The following is a 21,312-nucleotide window of genomic DNA, read 5'->3' as shown; positions in this document are numbered from 1 at the left end:
ACTTTTTACTTTCTTTCCCTGGAGGTTGGCAAGATCCAGCCCACCCAGGAAACAACGTGTGCTGAGCCATCCTTTGTGCCCCCCTCCCCACCAGGCCTCCACTTTCTGTGGCTCAAAGACGGATTTATCAGCCAGAGAGCTTCGGTTGGGCACGAGGTGCCTGGTGACCCCAGAGCTGATCCCATTCCAGTCCAAATAAAGGCGTTGGTTATTCCTGTCGGCTTGGGTGGTCCCAGCTGGGGAACTAGTTTCGGTGAGGTTTTCTGGAATGCTACAGAAGAGTTTGAAGCCCCTCACTGTTCCCTTCTGGGGCCTGAGCCCCCTGCCTAACAACTGCTGGGAATCTTGGGGTAGCCCTCCCCTCCCCTGGCAGAGCTGGGGGAGGACAGGGCTGGGACCACCACCGACCACCCCAGGGGCAGGGTGGGGGGCAGCCTGCGACCCCCGCTGGGCCCCCACAGGCCAGGAAAGGGCGGGGCCTCCTGACACCACATTGTTCCACGGCCCACGGGGCCGCCTCGCCTGGAAGAAAGGAGGCAGCCGGCCAATTCTGGGCCTGGCAGCCAGTCATCTGCCCACAAAGGCCTCCGGGCCCCGCCCAGCAGATGCCAGCTCCTCCCGGGATGGCAGAAGGGAGATCATTACTGGAGCCTAATTAACAAAGAAAAGCAGAGATAATTAAGTGGAGAAACATGTGGCTGGCGCTGGAATTGCGATATCTTTAGAAACTTGAGAAAGGACGATCTTATTTTGAGCTCTCGAGAGCCTGACGGAATTGGAAGGGTGGAGAGGGGGTGGGGTAGGGAAGAGAGAAAGGGGGGGTGTGTGTGTGACAAGGCTAGAGGGTGGACCACGGAGGCTGTCCCTGCTCCGTGTGACCTCAAGGCCGAGAGATAGCAAGGTTACTTTCCCAGGTCAGAGACAGTACGTTAATTCATCCAAGGTCACCCAGCTCCTGAGTGGGGCCAGCAGGGGACTTTCCCCTGTTCCTATTCAGTCCCTTCCCCAATCCCCTCTGCTGAAGTCAACGTCAGCCCCTTTTCCGGAAAGCCCACCCCTCCCAGCACCCAGTGAGTGACAGGAGACCTAGAAGAGGCCCCACTGGGGACAATGACAAGAGGTGCCATGTGGGGCTGGGAACATTCCTTCCTCATGAAAAATGGAAGTTTTAGTCGCTCAGTCGTGTCTTACTCTTTGCAACCCCACAGACTGCAGCCCACCAGGCTCCTCTGTCTATGGGATTCTCTAGGCAAGAATACTGGAGTGGGCTGCCACGCGCTCCTCCAGGGGATCTTCCCCATGGAGGGGATGGAACCTGCATCTCCTGCATTGGCAGGCAGATTCTTTCCCGTCTGAGCCACAGGGACCCTCCCCGCAAAAGGGATCACAGCCCTCCCCTTGGCCGACCCTTCACCCAGAGCTGAGCTTCTCAAACTGGGCCTCAGGCAACACTGGGGTGGGAAGTAGGTCAGATGGGATGCCAGCAAGTCATATTTTCTCAGCAGGATATAATCCGACAGAGTTCCTTAAATGAAAAGCCAAGTGGAGGGTTTATGGAGCGGGGCCCTTCTGAGGTAAAGCTGGGGCCCAGCAGAGCTTGGACCCTGGCTTGCGGGGGTGCTCGGGCTCCGGCCGTGGAGACGTCAGCGGAAGGGCTTGCCAAGGCCGGGTCTGCAGGGTCCAGTCCACGCTGCAAAGCCAGGCCTTCCAGGCCCTCCACGCTCGGGCCTAGCCGGCCTCTTGGCCTTGCCCGCCCCCCCGGAACACGACAGGCTATTTATTCCTCTTCTTCTTGCCTCGCTGGGGCACCCAAGACAGCCCTGGTTTGGCTGGGGGTGGTGCAGGTCAAGGGCAAAATCGGACTTGCTAGTCTCACAGAGGAAGTCGGCAGCTCTGCTCTGACTATGGGGTCCCTAGCCCCTTTTCTCGGGTGGTAAGTGGGAGTAGGGGGGTGCCTGGCTGCTCACCACTGAGTTCTCTCAAGCTGGCAGGGAGGATGAGCTGCTGGAGACCAAAGAATCCAACCAAAAGAAGAGGAAGCTGGCTGAGGCCTAGGGGAACTGTGTGTTTGGCCAGAAGACAGCCAGGGCAGACAGCTGTGAGCAGGGCAGCAGGGTTGTCAGAGGGTGGGGAGGCCCCTGGGTCTGCACCCTTCCTGGTTCTAAAGGGCTGGGACTCTGGGCAGACAGGCATGGCATGCACAAGCCAAAGGTAGCTGCAATGGGTAAAGCCTTCCTCCATCTCCTGCAGCGACCCGAGGTGAGTGGCCGCTTGGATGCTTCCAGTGACAGAGAACTCACTACCTAACAAGACTTTTTTTTTTTTTTTTTTAAACTGCTGCGCTTCAAGATCGGTTCTAGAATATTCATCTCCTTGATCTCGCTGGTGTTGCCTAGGCCTCTGCTGTCATCTGAGATCTGCAAAGAGCTGCCTGACTCAGTTCTTCGGACCTGCAAATCCCTCCACCTCCTTCCCTCAGGCTCCACCTCCTCTGTTCCTTCACAGGCTCCTCATCCTCAAGGTCCCGTGGAGGGCAGTGAGCTCCTGGGCTCTGCCCTGGGACCTCTCTGCCTGCTCCACACTATCCAGAGTTTGTGGTTGCAGCTGCCACCTTCACCAGGCTGGGCCCAGCCCCAGTGCCACCCTACAGGCTCTGGGCACCACTTGGGTCCTGCCAACTGCACACATGCTCCTGGGTTTCTCGGAGACCTACAGATCCAGCCCTGAAGATGGATACCGCCATCACCCTGCTGGAACCTTCTGCCCTCCCTCCTCACTCCCCACTGCCACCTCTAGATCCTAATTCCACCTACCCCTGGGTCCTGCCGCCCATGCTGCCCCAGTTTTGCCTTCTCCCATCTACCTCGGTGGGTAGAAGAGTGGTTACCATGGTAATGATAAGACAAGACAAACCCAACCCTATCATTTCCTTGACAGAAAAAGCTTCCAATATTATGGGAGAGAGCTTGAGTCACCAGTGTTTACGTCAAGGCCGGGTATGATTCCGGCCTCACCCTGGTGCTGCCATCCACCCCCGCTGCCCAACGCCACTGGCCCAGTCTCCAGAATGGAATGGCCCTGAGCACGACTGCGGCCCTGTGTTAACTACCTGACTGCTTCCTTCAGCCTCAGTGTGCTCAGCGGCAAAAATGGGAATGTAGAGAGTACCGACGTTGCAGGCTTGCGGTGAAGACACCATGAGCCTCGGGTCAGAGGCCCAGGGCCAGGTATGCTGTGGGCGCTCAGCGAGGCACTGAACTTGCACGGGGCTCTGGAAACCCAGGCTGCTCCCGTCCTACTTCCCGGGGATCAACCTGCTGGCAGACACACCTTCCAAGCCCCTGACCCTCCCTGTCCTGACAACCTCTCCTCCCTCCAGCCACGTCTAAACCTCTTGGTCATCAACAGTGGTGGCCTCTCCACAGTGTCCAGGTCATACATTCTTCTGGGACTGTTCCTTCCCATCTTCCCAGTCCTTCCCCTAGGACCCTGACTCCAATAATCCTTCCTCCCACACCCCTCCGCCCCAGGACACACAGTCTTCTGTCCTTATCACCTTTCCCCTGTCCCTCTCTGGGCAGAGGGGCTCTATCTGGCACATGGTCTCAGCATCCCCCATAAACCTCCTATTCTCAGGGGGACGCCCCTCCTCTGGCCACCTCCCCATCCGCTCTGCCACTAGGTCACTCATTTCTCTAAAAATCACACCATCACTATTCAATCTCCAAACCCCTCTGCTAAAGCCCATTCCACCCTGCAGCTCCTACCCCATTTCTCCCTTGACCCTGCTGAGTTCCATGTCTTTCCTCTCATTCTCCCCTCGAGCTCACGATTCCAATCAGGTCCCTTGCCTCCTTGAAACTGCTCTTGACCACGCCGACCCTGGACGCCTAGGCTGCTTCATCCCACGGCCCCATCTTGGGTCTGCACCTGACCCTGCAGCACTGGGCCTGGGCGATCTGTTTCCTTTTCCAACAGTTTGTCACTGAGTTTTCAGGACATCACTCCCTCTGGGGGGATTCACTTATCTCTCCTCTGCTCTCAAAGGGCCCCAGGGTTCATCCTTGGACCCCTCGTGACTGTCCATGCCCAACACCACTATGATCCATTTTCATGACTGTTATACACGTGTCTCCAGTGGGGCTCTCTGCAGCTGAATGCTCTGCCCCTGAGTCACAGTCTCCCCCAAATGGGACTCTCTCTTGTTTACAGATCCAACTGCCTTCCCAACCTATCCACTTGGGTGTCAAATCTGCCCACCATTCAGATCCTACCTCCCCCCCTCCTCCAAAGTCTTGATGCCGTCTTTGATCTTTCTTTCCCATACCCCTCATCCACACTCAGAAATCCTGCTGGGGGACTTCCCTGGTGGTCCAATAATTAAGACTTCGCACTTCCATTGCAGGGGGCACAGGTTCAATCCCTGGTCTAATCCCTGGAACTAAAATCCCACATACCATGAGGCTTGGCCAAAAAAATAAAAAGCAATCCTGTTGACCCTATTTTCAAAATATGTCCAGGGCCCCAGGGCCTTTGCACTGATGGACTCTTCTCCCTGGATGTCTTGACCTATATTTCTACATGGCTTATACCCTCTCTTCATTCAGGCCTTTACTCCTGGTAGCCTCTAAAACTGTGCTCTTGAAATAAAGTCCTAATTTTGCATTTGTCTCCATGGTACTCATCACTATTGAATATATTATTTGTTCTTATTTATCTGCCTCCCTGACTAGAATATAAGCACCATGATGGCAGAGTTTTTTTTTCTATTTTGTATTCCCAGATATCGCTTGGCATAGAGAAGGCAGACATTCAATAACGTTTTGTTGTTGTGCAAAGAAGTGAGCTCAGAGGACTGTGAGCCTAAAGGGTTAGACAGGACTAATGTTATAGATTGGAGAAGGCAATGGCACCCCACTCCAGTACTCTTGCCTGGAAAATCCCATGGGCAGAGGAACCTGGTGGGCTGCAGTCTATGGTGTCGAGAAGAGTCGGATACGACTGAGCGACTTCACTTTCACTTTTCACCTTCATGCATTGGAGAAGGAAATGGCAACCCACTCCAGTGTTCTTGCCTGGAGAATCCCAGGGACGGGGGAGCCTGGTGGGTTGCCGACAATGGGGTAGCACAGAGTTGGACACAACTGAAACGACTTAGCAGCAGCAGTAGCAATGTTATAGATGCTGATAGCCAGAAGGGGGCAGCAAAGACCTATCTAGTGTGGATAGGCGGTTGTGGTGGGAAGAGCCTGGGAGCGGGCTGTGTGACCTCCAGTGAGCTCCTTAACCTCTCTGAGCCTGTTTCCTCCTGTAGGGCTGGTTATGGCGGGTGGGCAGGAGATCACATGTGTTAGTATGGGAAGGCTTGGTAGCTGGCAGACCATCGGATGAGCAGATGTTAGGTGTCCATGGTGTGAGGAGTTGCCCTGTTGTCCACTCTTGGGGGAGAGGGCTGTCATTTAACTACAATGCACTCCGATGACAGAGCATTATAAAGTGATTTAAAGACATGGGAAAATGCTTATGCTTTAAGCATACGTGTTTGTAAGTTTAGAGAAAGCATAAGATATACAATTAATAAGCTTGGGGAGAAATCTGGAAGAAATTATCATCATAAAAGTGAATAGCCATTTATGGACGTCTCTGGTGGTCCAGTGGTTAAGAATCCGCCTGTCAATGCAGGGGACACGGGTTCTACTCCTAGTCCGGGAAGATCCCACATGCTGTAGGGCAACTGAGTCCGCGCACCACAAGGTGACTGAGCCCAAGATGGACCCTCGAGACACAGCTGCTGAAGCCCATTCACCTAGAGCCCGTGCTCCACAGGAGAAGCCACCACAGCTCAATGAAGAGGAGCCTCTGCTCGCCACAAATAGAGAAAGCCCACGTGCAGCAAATAGAGATCCAGGACAGCAAAAAAAAGAGAGAGAGAGAACCTCCTCCAGGAAGCCTTCCTGACCCCCTGGAATAACAAAATTGCCTGCCAACCCCACTGGCCGAGCCCTTCCCATCACAGCTGGTCCAGAACTCACAGCTTTACAAACACGTCTCTGAATCATCAGCAGGGGGAACCGTCCTCCACGGCTGACCCACCGCTGCCCACCACTCAGCTACCCAGATCACCTGGGGAAGCAGGTATGACCAGCTCCATCTCACCGAAGAGGAAGTGGAGGCTTGGAGATGAGAAATAAGGATCCCAGGGTCACATGGTTAGTAAGAAGGGTCAGGGCTCTCAGTCTGGGTCTGCATGTGCGCCAGCCTGTGCTCTCCCACAGCCCCCATACCGCCTCGCCCCCAACCCCAAAATACATTATCTGCCACTCCTCCATGTGCCCAGGGCTCCCGCCTCCAGTACAGCCCCCGTTCCTCTAGGCTCTGGCGCTTGCGGCCGTACCGCCTTCCCTTGAGACCTGATCTCCTGTTCCTATTCTCCTGGGAACCCCGGGAGCTGGTCCATATCAGGCTTCCGTGACTGTCCGACAGTCTGGGAACAGCCATTTCTGGGGCAGGAGCGGCACCCAGTGACCTCTGGTGAACCCTTGGAGGCCCCTGGGAGCCTGGAGGCCTTCCCAGCCCAGTGTGACAAGTGGCATGAGTAAGCGCAGAGCTGGCCAGCTCCAGCCCCTCCAGGCTGACACCTGGCCCGGAAGTCAATGCCTGGAAAGGCACTGGCAGTTCCCTCTCCGAGGCCCGGGGCCAGGGCCACATTTCCGTCTCCTCTTCCAGGCAGTCTGCCATCCTCTCCTGTACCATGTGGGCAGAGAAAGCATTTCCAAGGGGCTTCCCTGGTGGCTCAGACGGTAAAGAATCTGTCTGCAATGCAGAAAACCCGAGTTTGATCCTGGGTTGAGAAGATACCCTTGGAGAAGGAAATGGCAACCCACTCCAGTATTCTTGCCTGGAAAATTCCACGGACAGAGGAGCTTGGCGGGCTACAGTCCACGGCATTGCAAAGAGTCGGACACAACTGAGTGACTAACACTTTGATTTTCTCTACATACACAGGGGCTACGGGGAAGGCTGATGGGTGCGTGGGCAGACTGGCACAGAGAAATGGGGGGCAGGTGGCCGCCATGGGGTAAAGGCTGGGATTCAAGAAGCTGCTCAAACAGGAATATGCACCATCAAAACCCCCTTGCAGGAGGGCGAGCCGTGACCAATGGAACAGGTCACCCCCAGAAGGAGGTGAAGGCTGCTGGCTGCCTCTCTGCCCCCAGCATTTCTCCCCAAAGCCCGACTTGCCACTATTTGGTGGCTGCTGTGAATGACGTGCCACCTGCCTGGCATCCGATGGAGCAGGGAGCCAGGTGTGGGGTCAATGCTTCCTCCACTAAGGGTTGGGCATCCTGAGAAAATCACTGAAGTTCCCTCGGCCTATTTCTTCACCCATAAAAAGGGACAGAAGGATTTTCCTGGTGGTACAGTGGATAAAAATCTGCCTGCCAATGCGGGGGACACAGGTTCAATCCCTGGTCGGGGAAAATTCCACACGCTGAGGAGCAACCAAGCCTGTGTGCCACAACTCCAGAGCCTGCACGCTGCAAGTACTGAAGCCTATGAGCCCTAGAGGCTGTGCTCCACAAGAGAAGCCACCGCAATGAGAAGCCTGCGCACCACAGAGCCCCTGTTCGCCGCAACTAGAGAAACCCCGTGCGCAGCCGTGAAGACCCAGCGCAATAAAAAAAAAGGCGGGGGGCGGGCAAGGGACAGAAAAAGGTAACAGGGCCAAGCGCTGAACTCATAGCCCAGCACACATCAGGGGTCAGAAATGACGTTTTCTTGCTCCGTTTTCCAACTCATTAACACACATGCCCGCTCCGGGAGCTGCTGTATTTTCAGGCCTCTACAGGGCCTGGGTAGGAAGCCCTGGGCAGCACAGGGCGTGTAGGGGGGAGGCCGTTGGACCGCCTCGCTGTGTTTCTCCAGCAGAGGGAGGCCTGTCTGCTCCCACGGCCACTGCTCGTAGGAGCAGGATGGACACTGCCCAGCACGGACACCTACCGGGCAGAAACAGAAGTCGGGGCGGGCAGCAGATTGAAGCTGATTCAGTACAAGTGCTGACGGGGTCGCGGGGCCCCTGCTTCGGGATAGGCGAGTGGACCAGAGGCCACTGGCCACGGCCCTGGAGCCAGGCAGGTCCATAGCCCAGCCACAGTCACAGGGCAGGGATGGGCCCGGGAATGCGATGAGAAGGGGATCCATGGGCCTGTGATGTCCTCACGAGCACCTGGGCCCTCCTTTCCGTGTTCTGTCCTGCAGACCCCGGCAGCCGCAGGCCCCACCTCCCCATGGGGGCGACCGGCTGCAGATCATAGGCCCAGAGGCCAGCCAGGCCACCTGCTGGCTGTGTGATGCAGGCACATCACTGAGATGCGAGTCTCAGTTTCCCCCTGAAAGTTGGACTTTCGTGCCAAACTCCCAGATCGAAGGAGTAAACGAGATGCCTCCTGTGTGTGTCCATTGCTGTAACCATGGTACCCAGAACACTGTCTGGCGATGGCAGGAAGGACCTCCAGAAACACATGTAAAACGGACCCAGGTGAAGCGGTCTGCACTGGGTCTGATGCCCAGAAACGTCTTGGCAAGGTTTCCTCCAGGGCCACTGTCTCTACCTTACTGACATCATCCGATGGCACCTCTGAGTTCTAGAAAAACACCTTGGGTGTGGACCTTGGACCTCTCCTACTCACCCATCTGACCACCTGCTTCTCCTTCCCTCTCCTGGCTCTCCAGTCCGGCTCTCCCAAGGCCCCATCAAAGCCTTCCTCTCCTGAAACCCTCTCTGAGCACCCCTCCCTCTGCTTCTCCTCCTGGGGGTCCCTGCAGCCAATGGCAGCTGCCACATCACTATACGCCTTGGTGAGTCTGACCCCTCCAGGTCACGCCCACCCAGAAGCCCACCAAGCCAGGCCAGGGCGCAGGGAGCAGGTCCAGGCAGGAGGGTCAGGGTGCACAGAGACGGGTGGTGAGTGACGTGGCCGGGGCCATAACATCAAATTCCTGTTGTTGTTTAGTCACTAAGTCTTGTCTGACTCTTTTGCGACCCCACAGACTGTAACCCACCAGGTTCCTCTGTCCGTGGAATTCTCCAGGCAAGAATACTGGAGTGGGTAGCCAGTCCCTTTTCCAGGGGATCTTCCTGGCCCAGGAATTGAACCCACATCTCCTGCATTGCAGGCGGGTTCTTTATCACTGAGCCACCCGAGAAGCCCTCAGATTCCTGTACTGCAGGCTCTTTATGTTCCCAGCACAGCCTCCCCAAGGGCCTGGGGCTGCCAGTGGCTCTGGGTAGGAGAGGAGAGGCAGCAAGGCTCTGGGCTCAGCACAGGCAGCCACCTCCTCGGAGGCCTGGGCCATCCCTAGGTGCTGATTGGGTGATCATGTCACCTGCGCGGGGACAGCCTCTGCTCATTCAGGGTTTGGGAGGGCCAGGACATAGCCTGGGGGAGGATGGACGGGAGTGGATGTCTTGAGAAGGGCCAGGAGAGGCGTTTTACAAAGTGGGTAAACGCTTACCCACATCTCACCACCAAGCTCGCAGGTTCCCACGCAGACACTCCTCTCTCTGAAGTTAGGAACCCACCTGCCATCAACCTTATCCGCTCAGCAAGGACCCTCATGGGGGAAGTTGGGGGTCACTGACCCAGCCGGGCCCTTCTCTCCTGAATCCTGGCTGGGTGAAGCTTAAAAGTCACCTGTGGCCCACCACCATCCCTTTCTGCGTTGCAGGAACCGGGTCCCGGTTCTAACTTGACCTTACTTCCCGCTTCCCCAACCCCGGGGCCACTTCCCAGGGCAGACATGGCGGGGCTCCTGCTCCAGGGCCCCAGAAGCTGCGCTCCATGGTGAGCTCTGCTCTGGCCGCTGCCCCTAGCACCATGGCCCGCCCCTGCCCCTCTACGCCAAGTGGCCCTCCCATAGCCAGCACCTCTTACCAGGCTTCGGGATGAGTCCTTGGAAAGGCCTGGAAAAGAAACAGAGACAGGAGTGTCAGGCGAGAGCCTGGGAGCTTGCAAGGAATGTGTGGGGCCTGCCCCGGACCAGCTAAACCAGTATCTGCAATGTTCAGGGGGGAAATGGGCTGCATGGTGTGGCCTGTGGGATCTTAGTTCCCTGACCTGGGATCAAACCCGGGACTCTGGCAGTGAGAACACCGAGTCCTAATTCCCAGACAGCCAGGGAATTCCCCAGAAACTGCATTTAACAGGATGTCTGGGGCTCTGTGTGCACGGGACCTCGGGACCCTGGGATGCTGGGACGGTCGGCAGGGCTTCTGTGTACCAGGTGGAGCAGGGTCTCCTGCTGGCGCCGCCCTGCCAGCTCCGCAGTGCCATGCATATCACTTGTCTCGGTCTCCTCCCCTCTGACATGGGACAAAGGCCTCTCTCCCAGGGGAACAGGAGTGCAGTGAGCAGCCACCAAGGCAGGGAGACGGGGCCCATGAAGGCTGCCCCTGCTATGGTGTATGGGGGTGCGGGGGACCTAGTCTCATCTCTTTGGGGCTCTGTGCACCCCAGCTGGCCTGCGGGGCCCCCTCCTCCAACCCCCAGGATCCAGGTGGTGCTGGGAAAGCCGCCTTGTCCCGCCGGAAGGGCAGGATCACCCGAAGGCCAGGCCAAGGGTCCGCGATGTGAGGCCCCTCCTGGCCCTTGCCTCCACTCTTTTCCCCCATTCCCTGAGTACCTGGTGACAGTGAACTTGATCTTGTCAGCCACCGCGAGGATCCTCTCCAGGTTCTGGGAGCCAAAGGTGCAGGGCTTTCGGAACGGGATCCCCGGGGGCAGCCCCTCGATGATGACTGAGCCAGGGTTACTCTTGATCCGCTTGTAGGGCACCTGGACTGGGTACTTGATACCCAAGGCCTCCCCTGCGGACAAGAGGGACAGAGAAGTGTTGTCGGGAGCCACAGGCAGGGCTGGTGTGCTGTCAGCAGCTGGGGGTGCTCTGCATATATGAGTGTGATACACCCCTGTACATGGGGGAATGGGAGGTACCATGTAGCGCTACAGACAGGCACAATCAGTAGGGGACTGGGAAGTGGGGGGCCTAGGGGGCTGTGGAGTGGGTCTGTGCCTGAGCCGGGCTGAGGAGCAGGTGGGGGATGTGTGGCTATAGTTGCTGGGGAGAAGACTGCTCCTAACGTGTCAGCCTCACAGCTCGAGAATCTGAAAGCCATCTTGCAGATGGTACCTTGTGGGCCCACCTGGTCCTTCCCTACAACACTTGACCCTCCTCCCTCGGTGAGGTTCCGCCTCACCCTGGCTCTGGATTGGCCTGGCCAGAGAGGGCAGATCGAATGTGGGAGCAGGGAAGCCAGCCAGGGTGTGGCTCAGACCTCAGGGCCTTCTTTCCATATCTGGGGCTTGGCCTCACTTCTGCTGCCCACCTTCTGCAGAGAGCAGTGGCATGTCCATCCCAGGGCCTGTGCTGACAGCCTGGGGGCTGTCCTGAGGCCACTGCTGACCCACTGTCAGGCTGACATGAACATCCATGGCTCCCTGCCTAGGCAGGGTGCACCACGGAAGCATCCTCCTGGACCAAGGGTTGGACACCCCTCAGTGTCCCGGGTAGCCCGCTTACGAAGACAAGCCTGCGGAAATCTCCCACGTCTTGGACAAGGAGAAACAGCTGAACTTTTTCTGGGCAATAAACTAATTTTTATCTCGTGGACACTGAGAATGGTATCCAGTTCCAATTCAGTCGCTCGGTCACATCTGACTCTTTGCGACCCCATGAACCGTAGCACGCCAGGCCTCCCTGTCCATCACCAACTCCCAGAGTCTACCCAAACCCATGTCCATTGAGTCGGTGATGCCATTCAACCATCTCATCCCCTGTCGTCCCCTTCTCCTCCTGCTCTCAATCTTTCCCAGCATCAGGGTCTTTTCAAATGAGTCAGCTCTTTGCATCAGAATGGTATAACTGGTCTCATTTCCCTTTTTGCTCTGGCTCCTAGGAAACTCAGAGCCCCACATTCATTAAGTATAGAACTGCTGAGTCTTCATGTCACCCCTGGTTTGTGCCTTTGCTTCAGCTTGTCTGTTCAGTGTTACTGAGACATAATTCACATATCATAACATTTACCATCTTAAATAATCCAGTGGTTTTATTAGTAGTAGTAGTAGCAGCAGCAGTAATGTTTTTTGGCTACATCCGTGGCATGTGTGGTCTTAGTTCCCTGACCAGGGATTGAACCTGCAGCCCCTGCATTGGAAGTGTGGAGTCTTAACCACTGGATCACCAGGGAAGTCCCAGTGCTCAAGAAATGTTTGCATGTGGGTTGAGTGGTCTTCCCAGAGGAGACCATGGCCCCACCTCTCTTCCCTTCCGGCCGGGGCGCCCTGGGGCTCACCATATTTCTTATTGAACAGATCCTGAACTTGCTCCCTCAGTGTGTTGGCAATGTCGATCCGTGAGAGTCTGGCGTCATAATTTTCTGCCAAGTGAAAAACAATTACGGATTTGGGCTGTTAAATGAAAAGGCACTTGATGACTTTCACAGAATATGATTTTCTAATTATGGGGAACTCCTTCTCGGGCAATTATCAGCTCCTTGGAGGGGCCCCTCGGAGAACTCCAGCACTAACATCTTGATGGGGACGTGTGTTTGCTCCGGAAGGACTCACACTGTTGCGACGACAGCAATGAGTTGGAAATTAAGTTAATTGTTGACATTCGAAAACCACACCAATAGCCAGACCTGGAGGGGCGAGACCCCACGAAAGGGAGCAGCCCTGCATCACGAAGAGTGGAACGGGGCCTCGGTCAGGGTCAGCAGGGAGGCGGGAGGCTAAGCAGGGAGCTGAGGTCACTGACCACGACCCCGTGGAGCCAGGGAGCCAGCCTGGCAGTTCCCACGGTCACTCGCTCACTCACCCAGAGGGTGTTTGCTAAGAAGCCCATGAGTCCACCTGCCATGAGGCCCCCGGATGTTGGGGGACATTAGAGCCTGACACTGCCTTGTGGGCAAAGAGAGGTGGGGGGAGGCTGGAGGGAGGGGATGGGTCTCTGGGTAGTTGGACCCCAGTTTGCTAAAAGGGCCGAGTATGAACAGCCACGGGGTAAGGTGAGAGACTCGACTCTCCCATCATAGAAAGTTCTGGCCTGGGGAGGAGTGAGAGGCTTGGTGCTAAGCAGGTGCCCTTCTGGGATCTGGGACCCAGGACCCCATGCTCCTCCACCCCCAGGGGCTGGCCCTTCTTGTCTCTGGTCTGGCTGACCTCACTTTCTCCTTAGAGTCGCAGGGCCCACCTGGGGAAGACCCACCCTGCGGGACTTCTAGCCACTGTCCAGAGCTGCTCTGACGTGCACGTGGACAGCTGCTCTCAGTCACGGCAGCCCCCACTGATGCTACGCACACACACACGCATGCTCAGTCACGTTCAACTCTTTGAGACCCTGTGGACTGTACGTAGCCCACCAGGCTCCTCTGTCCATGGGATCTCCCAGGCAAGAAAACTGGAGTGGGTTGCCGTTTCCTCCTCCAGGGGATCTTCCTGACCAGAGAGCGAAGCTGCGTCCACTGCGTTGACAGGCAGTCTTTACCACTGAGCCACCTGGGCAGCCCAATGATCTGATCTCAACCAAAAGGCAGAGCAGTCCTACCAGCCCCCACCATCGGGAGGGATGGGACAGCACCTCCCTGGCCCTCTGTTTCTTACCCAGGGTCCCCCCTTCAGCCCTGAGCTCAGGCTTTGCCCCATCCTCCACCCCTCTCCCTCCACACTCACGTCCTTCCACCCCTCCTCGGCCTGGCCACAGTCCTCCCTTTCAGGAGAATCCTCCTTGCCCTCGGCAACTCCTCTCCTCTGATTTCAAAGCACGAAGAAGCATGGCCGGCTGCCTGACACGAAGCGGGCAGGTCAGCTGCCTCCCCAGACTGACAGCGAGTGGCTCCTTCACCCCACACCCCACTGTCCCCTGAACCCCTAGATGCCTGGCGGAGATTCTCCCTAGAGCTAACACACTACAGCCCTGCTTGGCTGCCTGCCCACATGGCTTAGACCACCCTCCTCGGGGGGCCCTGAGGTTGGCAGCCAGCCCCTCCCACCCCCAGCCTGGCCCTCCAAGGCCAGGTCAAGGTCATGGCACTGGGACAGGGGACCCCATCCTGAGCTGCAACCTTACCTTGAAAGCCCTGTCTCTTCAGGCTCTCGTCCACAAGAGGGTCCCCGGAATCCCTCTCTGGGGGCGTTGGGGGAGGGGAGAGAAGCCAGGGTGAGCGGGTAGCTCCTGGGACCCGGGACAGAGGTTGGCATCTGGTGGGGACAAACTTGGTGGGGAGGGTGGTGGGGGAATGCCAGGGGAGACGGAACCAGGAAGGAGGAAGCAGGAGGAGGGGCGGTAGCAGACGCCTGGGACCCTTCCCAAGCCCAGCCCGTGACCCTGGGCAGGGTACCTTGGCTGTCCGAGAGGGGCTCTTTGACTCCTTCTGTGAGCAGCTCAGGCCTGCAAAACACAAGAGTGGCTATCACTAAGGCCCCTCGAGGCCTCCCCAGCTCTGCCCTCTGGGCCTCAGTCTGCACATCTGTGCAATGGGCCCTCCTGATTCCGGACAGTCCAGGTCTGGGGTCCCCGTGCCCCAGGCAGGGTCCTGCCGACAGATCTGGGGGTGTGAGATCCGGCAGCTGTGAGGATCCAGCCAGGAGCGAGATCTTGGTTCCCCAACCAGGAGTTGAACCCGTGCCCCCTGCATGGGAAGTTCAGAGTCTTAACCAGGGGACCACTGGAAGTCCCAGGTTTTAGTATATTCAACGAAGTTGTTCATGCAGCCATGCTTGGGTGCATGCTAAGTCGCTTCAGTCCTGTCCGACTCCTTGTGACCCCATGGACTAGCCCACCAGGCTCCTCTGGTGTCTACGGTTTTTTCCAGGCAAAAATACTGGAGTGGATTGCCATCTCCTTCTCCAGGGGATCTTCCCGACCCAGGGACTGAACCCACATCTCTTAGGTCTCCTGCATTGGCAGGGGGTTTCTTTACCACGAGCACCATCGGGGAAGCTAATTTCAGAACATTTACATCTCCATCCAAAATGTACCCTTTAAAAAAAAAAAAAAATGCACCCTTTTTAAAAGTAAAATTAGTAAGAAGTGGCTATTTTTTTTTTTACTAATATTCTCAATAGTATTTTTAGCTAACTTTTTAAAAGGAGGAATACCAAAATAAAATAAATATATTCAAGTGCTCAATCTTTCTCTTCCAATTATCTCCTACAATCACCCCAACTAGTCCTTAATCTTAACATCCCAAAGGTCCCACTGGACAGTTAATCACTCTTTTCTACTTGAATTATTTTTTCCGCTTGGCATTCAGGAAACTGGGATTACTTAAATTCATTTAAAAATCTGGTGTATATATATACATTTATTTTAAGAAATGAACTCCTGATACTGGCAACCACATGGATGAGTCTCAAAAGCCAAGTGAAAGAAGTCAGACCCAGTGAGATGCACAGCGCATGATGCCATTTATATGACATTCTGGAAAAGGCAAAATGACAGAAAACTGATCAATGGTTGCCGGGAGCTGGGGTAGCCAGCAAAGGGGCACAAGGGAAGCTTCTGTATCTTTTTGAAATTTTGTATTTGTTTTTTAAATCTTTTGCTTATGCCACAGAGCATGTGGGATCTTAGTTTCCCAAGCAGGGCTTGAACCTGCGCCCTCTGTGTTGGCAGCACGGAGTCTTAACCACTGGACCACCAGGGAAGTCCTGCTTTGTATTTTGAACGTAGTCATGTGACTGTACGAGCTCGCCAAAAATCAAAGAGCTGCACATTTAAAAAGGGTAACATTAAACTTCAATAAACCTGATACTAAAAAAACCACAAAGAACTCCAAACCATCTTGATTGAGTGTGACAAGCCCTTTGCTAAGCCTTGACCTTCAGGGCCACCCTATAAATGGTACAGTGTGCCCCACCTGACACCTGAGCAGCTTGCCCAAGGTCAAGGGGAGGAACAGGAAGAGCCAGACTCAGAACCACGAGTCTGGGAGCCACCCAAGTACTTCCAGTTCTCAGTCTGAGGAGATGGATGAGGCCAGTGGCCCCCACGTGTTATGTTCCTCCTGGACGCTGACAGCTTCCCACGTTCTGTCTGCCCCCCCGACCGCTCCCTTGTGTCTGAGCCCCGTAATGCACCTGCCATCTCTCTCTGCAAGGTTCCCCCACACCGCAAACATAACAAAAGTCAGAGCCAACTCTTACATTGTTTTTTTTTTTTAATGTTTTGGCCATACTGTGCAGCATATGGAATCTTAGTTCCCAGACCAGTGATCAAACTGGTGCCCCCTGCATCAGAAGTGTGGAGTCTCAACCACTGGACTGCAGGGAAAGTCCCTCAGCTCTTGACTTTGACCTCCAACCTCATCATCGGCATCTTGGAAAATGGCATCACCATCATCCTAGCTGCTCAGTCCCCAACCTTCAGTCATTCAGCCCCTCTTCCTCTCACACCCACATCGTATACATTGGCAAATTCTACCAGCTCCATCTTCAAAACATTGCCTGAATCTGATGACTTCTCGCCACCGCACCTTTACTGAGTCCAAGATGCCACTGTGTCTTCAGGGCCAGGTACAGCCTCCTTACCGGTCCCACCCTTCTCAAAACCGTCCAGTGAGTTCTCATTACATGTGAAATAAAATCCAAACCCTTTACGCCAGCCCAAGACCCTGTATAATCCAGCTCCTTCTACCTTTTGTGTCTCGCCACTCATACTCTTCTCTGGCTCAATCCGCACCAGTTACACTGGCACCTTGCTAGACTTGAGAGGCACAAGCATGTCCCTGCCTCAGGGCCTTGGCACCTGTCATTCCCACTGCTTCAGTGCTCTTCCACCAGATATCTGCAAGGCTTGCATCATTAGGTCTCTGCTCTGATGTCCCTTCCATCGAGAGGTTCCTCCTGCCCCTCTCTGCCCCTTTAACCTGCGTTACAGCATTTATCTCTACCTGATATTATATTGGGATTTTATTTGATGAGGTCAGCCAACTCAACAGCAGGACTCAGTGGCATTCACTGATGCATCACTGCTGGCACATGGTGGGCACTCAAGGTGCATTTGTGGAAGGAAAGAATCACGTATCCACTATCTGTACCTGGAATACCACCCTCCCTGCTTAATCTGATGCAAGCCAGGCTCCACAAGAGCTCCCTGCCCTGCACCCCAATGCCAACCTGCCACTCTAGGCGTGAAGGACACCCCGAGTCTCCCAATTTGGGGGCCATCTACTCCCGTGGGCAGAGCAAACCTTTAAATATCCCCTTTCTTGTTACTTTCAACCAAACCAAACCTAAGTTTACAAGACATCCCAGGAACACAGAGAAGAGCGAAACAGGTCACCCCCAGGCCCTCCCTCCTCTTTTAAAAATTCAATAGCTGCCTCCATCTCCTCCAGAGGGACTTTATATCTCAGTTGGGCACACAGGCTGGATACAATGGAGCTCCTTGGGTCCTCGCTGATGAAAACTAGATGCTTGAGGAAAGAGAAGACACCTGAAATGCCAATGCCCGATTTTCCAATCCAGGGAAAATGGGGTATTGTCAGTTCTGATGCCTCCAACCCCCAGAGGATGCTCAGAATGGGCCAGTAGGCGTATTCCTGTCTTACATCCAGGCAAGCTGGGGACTGCTCTCTTGGGGACTGAGAGGCATCAATCTGGTTGCTTTAGGTCCTTCAGGCCTCGGCTGGGGCTGGGCAAACTTGTACCTGCACGATTGAGGCCAAACTTCATCTAGTGCCCTATCATCAAAACAAACAAACAAACAAAAAAAACGCCTTCCCCAATCTAAAGAGGAAAACAGCTACTTGGCACTTCTCCTTGGTGCTGGGTAAGCCTGAAGTGGCTCCTGTGGACCCTGCTGGGCCTTACCTCTTGATGACAAACTGGATGCTGTTGCTGGCTTCCAGGATCTTCCGGAGCTTGGCGATCCCAAAGCAGTTGGGCCTGCGGAGGGAGATGCCTTCAGGCAGCCCCACCACAAACAGCTCCTCTGGGTACATCAGGAACTTGGAGTAGGGCACCTTGACAGGCTCCGAGATGCCAATGGCCTTGGCTGCAGAGATACGGCTGCTGTAGGGCCATCCAGATCTACGGGGCCACGAGCCTCGATTCCCACCTCCCATGTCTGCATGGGGGGGCCGGAGCCCTTTTGAAACTTAGCCCTCAGCTGAACCTTCCTGACCCTCCTGAGAGGTTAAGTACTGTCAGCCTCAGTCTTGTGGGTAAGCAGCCCAGAGCCCAGAGGGGATGTGACTTGTCTCAGGTCCCGGGATCCCTCAGGTCCCGGGGATGGGAATCCAAGTCAGCGGGACCCTCAATCTTACGTTCAGTCCACGCCCTCATGCCCTGGCAGCGCAGGAGAAACCACCGACAGCTGGTGAAACCTGGTATCGGCTCCACCCAAGTCCACTCGTCCCCGTGCTGCCAGAAAGGCCCTCTGGAAGGTCCCTCTGCCACCATAAATAACCCCATCCCCCTGTGTGGCCCAACACCATGCCTCGTGAACTGGAGAGATCTGAGGCCCAGGCCAGGCACTACCACTCACTAGTCGGGGGGCCTCAGACAAGCCATGGCACTTCCCCAGGCCTCGATTTCCCTCATCTGTAAAATGGGTATTAGGACACAGGGATTTTTGTGAGACGGGATGGGAGAAGGTGTGTGAAGCACCTTGCCAGCGCCTGGCCAACCACAGAGGCTGAATGAAGAGTAGGCTTCTCCCCTGCCTTTCTAGTAGGAAAGATCTTGCCATGCGTGCATCCTCCTGAGGACCCTGAATGAGGGTGTCTGTGGGGGACAGAGGGGCAGTTACAGCTGACACAGCGGCCTCTCCCAACTGAGGCTAAGGCAGACCATGAGTGTGAGTGTGTTGATGGAGGAGACAGCAGTGCTGTGTTTCAGAGGGTGGGGTTCTCCAGCAGTGCCTCAGTCTCCCCAGGTGGGATGTCTGGAGCTGAGGAGGGGGCTGGGCAGCAGCCCCTACAGTGCCCCAGCCCCCCCGGCTCCTCCCTGTTCAGGGAGCAGCTGGGCCGGGGGCCGGGGGGGTCAGTCCCTCTGATAACAGGGCAGCTGGAGGGACACCCAGATACCCCCAACCCTGCCCGGCTCCTTGCTCACCGTATCGCGTGTTGAAAAGCAGCTCCACCTGCTTCCGCAGAGGCCGGATCACATCGCCGTGACTGTCTGGAAGGCAAAGGGCAGTTTGCTGAGCCTCCCCAGCGGCAGCAGGACCCTGCTTCTCAGCTCGTGTCCCAGCTCTGCTGGCACCAAGGATGCTCTACGCTGAGACCTTGGAAAGGGGAAGGGTGGTGATGGCAGATAACCTCTTTCCTCAGAAGTGGCCTCTCTGCAGACAGGTCCACAGTTCCTGCTTGCGAAATCGGGTCTAGGGCATCACCAGGCCTGAATGGAAGGTTCTGAGGCCTAAGGATGACTATGGGACTTTCTATGTGAATGTCACTCTCGACCAGCACAGTGACTTATGTATGTATGTATGTGTGCTCAGTAATGTCCAACTCTTTGTAACCCCCTGGGCTGTAGCCCACCAGGTTCCTCTGTCCATGGGATGTTTCAGGCAAGAATACTGAAGTGGGTTGCCATTTCCTCTCCAGGGGACCTTCCTGACCCAGGGATTGAACCTGCATCTCCTGCATTGGCAGGTGGATTCTTTACCACTGAGCCACCGGGAAAGTCTAGGCAAGCACAGTGACTTAACTAGTGTGTGTATACTAAGCCTGCAAATTGAGTGTGCTGCCACCAGATGGCAGTAGACATCTGTTAAAATTTCAGAGTTACACTCCCCACTTTTGGGATTGGGAAAGAGACACTCCCCTCCTCTGACACCCACTCATTCCATTCCAGGGGCAGACACAGCCCCATCCTCACCTTGACCTCCCTGCCTGTCCTACTCCCACTCTTTGCAAGCTGGGAATGAGCCATGTTCCTGAGACTGAACATGTCTACTGGACCCAAAGCCAATTTTGTGCTTTCAGGCCTCAGTTCGACTTGTTCAGGAAGACTAAGCTCAGACCTCAGCCTTAAAAGTTTTCTGGAAAGAAGTAGGGTGTATATAAAACAAAATAAGAAAGTCTTACAATTTCTCTTACCAGGAACAGCTGCTCCTACCTCTGACCACGTACCTCCTAGTTCTAGAAAACAGGTCTATAAACCTCCCAATTCAAGTAGCCTATAGGACACCCACTCCCAAACCCGGTGTCTGGAGAGAGACAAAAGGGAGCTGTGGGACAGGGGAGGGGAGGAGGCCTGGGTAGGGAGGGAGAGAGAAGTGGGAAGCGGACAGTGCCTCACCCTCCACTGGCCTTTCCTCGGGCCGAGGGTCCTCGCCGGCGCCTTTGTCTGAAAGAGAAGAGGGAGCCATGCAGCCACATTCACCATCTCTGCACCTCCAAAGTGAGGTCGGACAGGCAGGGAGTGCAGGCCAAGACCGGAGCACGGCACAGTGACCCCGAGACGGGATCAGGGACCCCAGTTTTGTACAAGCACCCACCCTCGCCTCCACGTGAGCTTTCGAGACCTGACACCTTTGGGATGCGTGGCCTGGAGACCAGCCCCACGCCACCCCATCCTTCCTTCCACTGCCTCCAGGCTCTGCTCCAGGAACAGAGGAAACACAGCAACAAGACAACGCCTGTCCTCCTGGCGTGACGCCAGACACAGCACGTGATGTCAGATGGCAGTGACGCCATAAAGACAGACAGAGGCACAGGACTTCCCTGGGGGTCCAGTGGTTAAGACTTTGCCTTCCAATGCAGGGGTTGTGGGTTCGATCCTGGATCAGCACGCCCACACGGCTCATGGCCAAAAATCCAAAACATAAAACAGTAGCAATATTATAACAAGTTCAATAAAGTTTTAAAATGATCTGTATACAAATAAAAAAAAATCTTAAAAATGGAGACGGATAAGGGGATGGGGATGTGAACCTATCTAAGGTCATAAGGTTCCGGGGCCTCTGACAAGGTGACTTGGCCCTGGCAAGGACTCAACCTTGTCCCCAGATGTGGGTCCAACTGGCAGCAAAGACACGGCACAGGGAAAAACACGGGAGGTTAGGGCTTAGGCTGTAAGCGGGATGGGGGAGACTGGCCTTGGGGGGCACCGGGGAGAGGAATACATGGGTCGGATCCAAGTGTCCAGGAAGGAGAGGGACACAGGCAGGGAGAGGGGAGCTGTGCCTGTGGGAAGGATGGCTGCAAACTCAAGAGAACGACAGATTTTGGCAGCAAGATGAGATACAAGTGCAGACAGGAGTCGGGTGCCGGGGCGGGACCTTCATCAGCAGCGACTCTTT

General features: G+C 55.5%; 1 protein-coding gene and 1 non-coding gene across 19 annotated transcripts in view; both read right to left on the bottom strand.

Moving 5' to 3' along the window:
* GTF2IRD1 (GTF2I repeat domain containing 1) overlaps window positions 1–21,312 on the bottom strand; it is a 125,789-nt gene that overhangs the window by 31,312 nt on the left and 73,165 nt on the right. For 13 of the 18 annotated variants that reach the window (XM_086374606.1, XM_086374605.1, XM_086374607.1 and 10 more), the window contains 8 exons: window positions 20,310–20,357; window positions 19,119–19,184; window positions 17,874–18,057; window positions 14,399–14,448; window positions 14,128–14,184; window positions 12,353–12,436; window positions 10,684–10,867; window positions 9,936–9,964 (listed from right to left, as the gene is read on the bottom strand). In XM_086374606.1, the coding sequence (XP_086230732.1) occupies window positions 9,936–9,964; window positions 10,684–10,867; window positions 12,353–12,436; window positions 14,128–14,184; window positions 14,399–14,448; window positions 17,874–18,057; window positions 19,119–19,184; window positions 20,310–20,357 (702 nt within the window). The remainder of the gene's footprint in view (window positions 1–9,935; window positions 9,965–10,683; window positions 10,868–12,352; window positions 12,437–14,127; window positions 14,185–14,398; window positions 14,449–17,873; window positions 18,058–19,118; window positions 19,185–20,309; window positions 20,358–21,312) is intronic. The other 5 variants (XM_086374603.1, XM_086374594.1, XM_086374597.1 and 2 more) reach the window with 3 other exon arrangements.
* Window positions 15,634–15,706, bottom strand: TRNAG-GCC (transfer RNA glycine (anticodon GCC)). The gene has a single exon. It is a non-coding gene; the product is annotated as a tRNA-Gly (tRNA).

Source organism: Bos grunniens, chromosome 25 (assembly GCF_055505025.1).
Source record: "Bos grunniens cultivar Pamir isolate PY7600 chromosome 25, Bosgru_T2T1.0, whole genome shotgun sequence".
In the NCBI taxonomy this organism is placed as follows: domain Eukaryota; kingdom Metazoa; phylum Chordata; class Mammalia; order Artiodactyla; family Bovidae; genus Bos; species Bos grunniens.
Note: the sequence above shows the minus strand (reverse complement) of the source record. Positions and strands in the feature narration are given on the sequence as shown.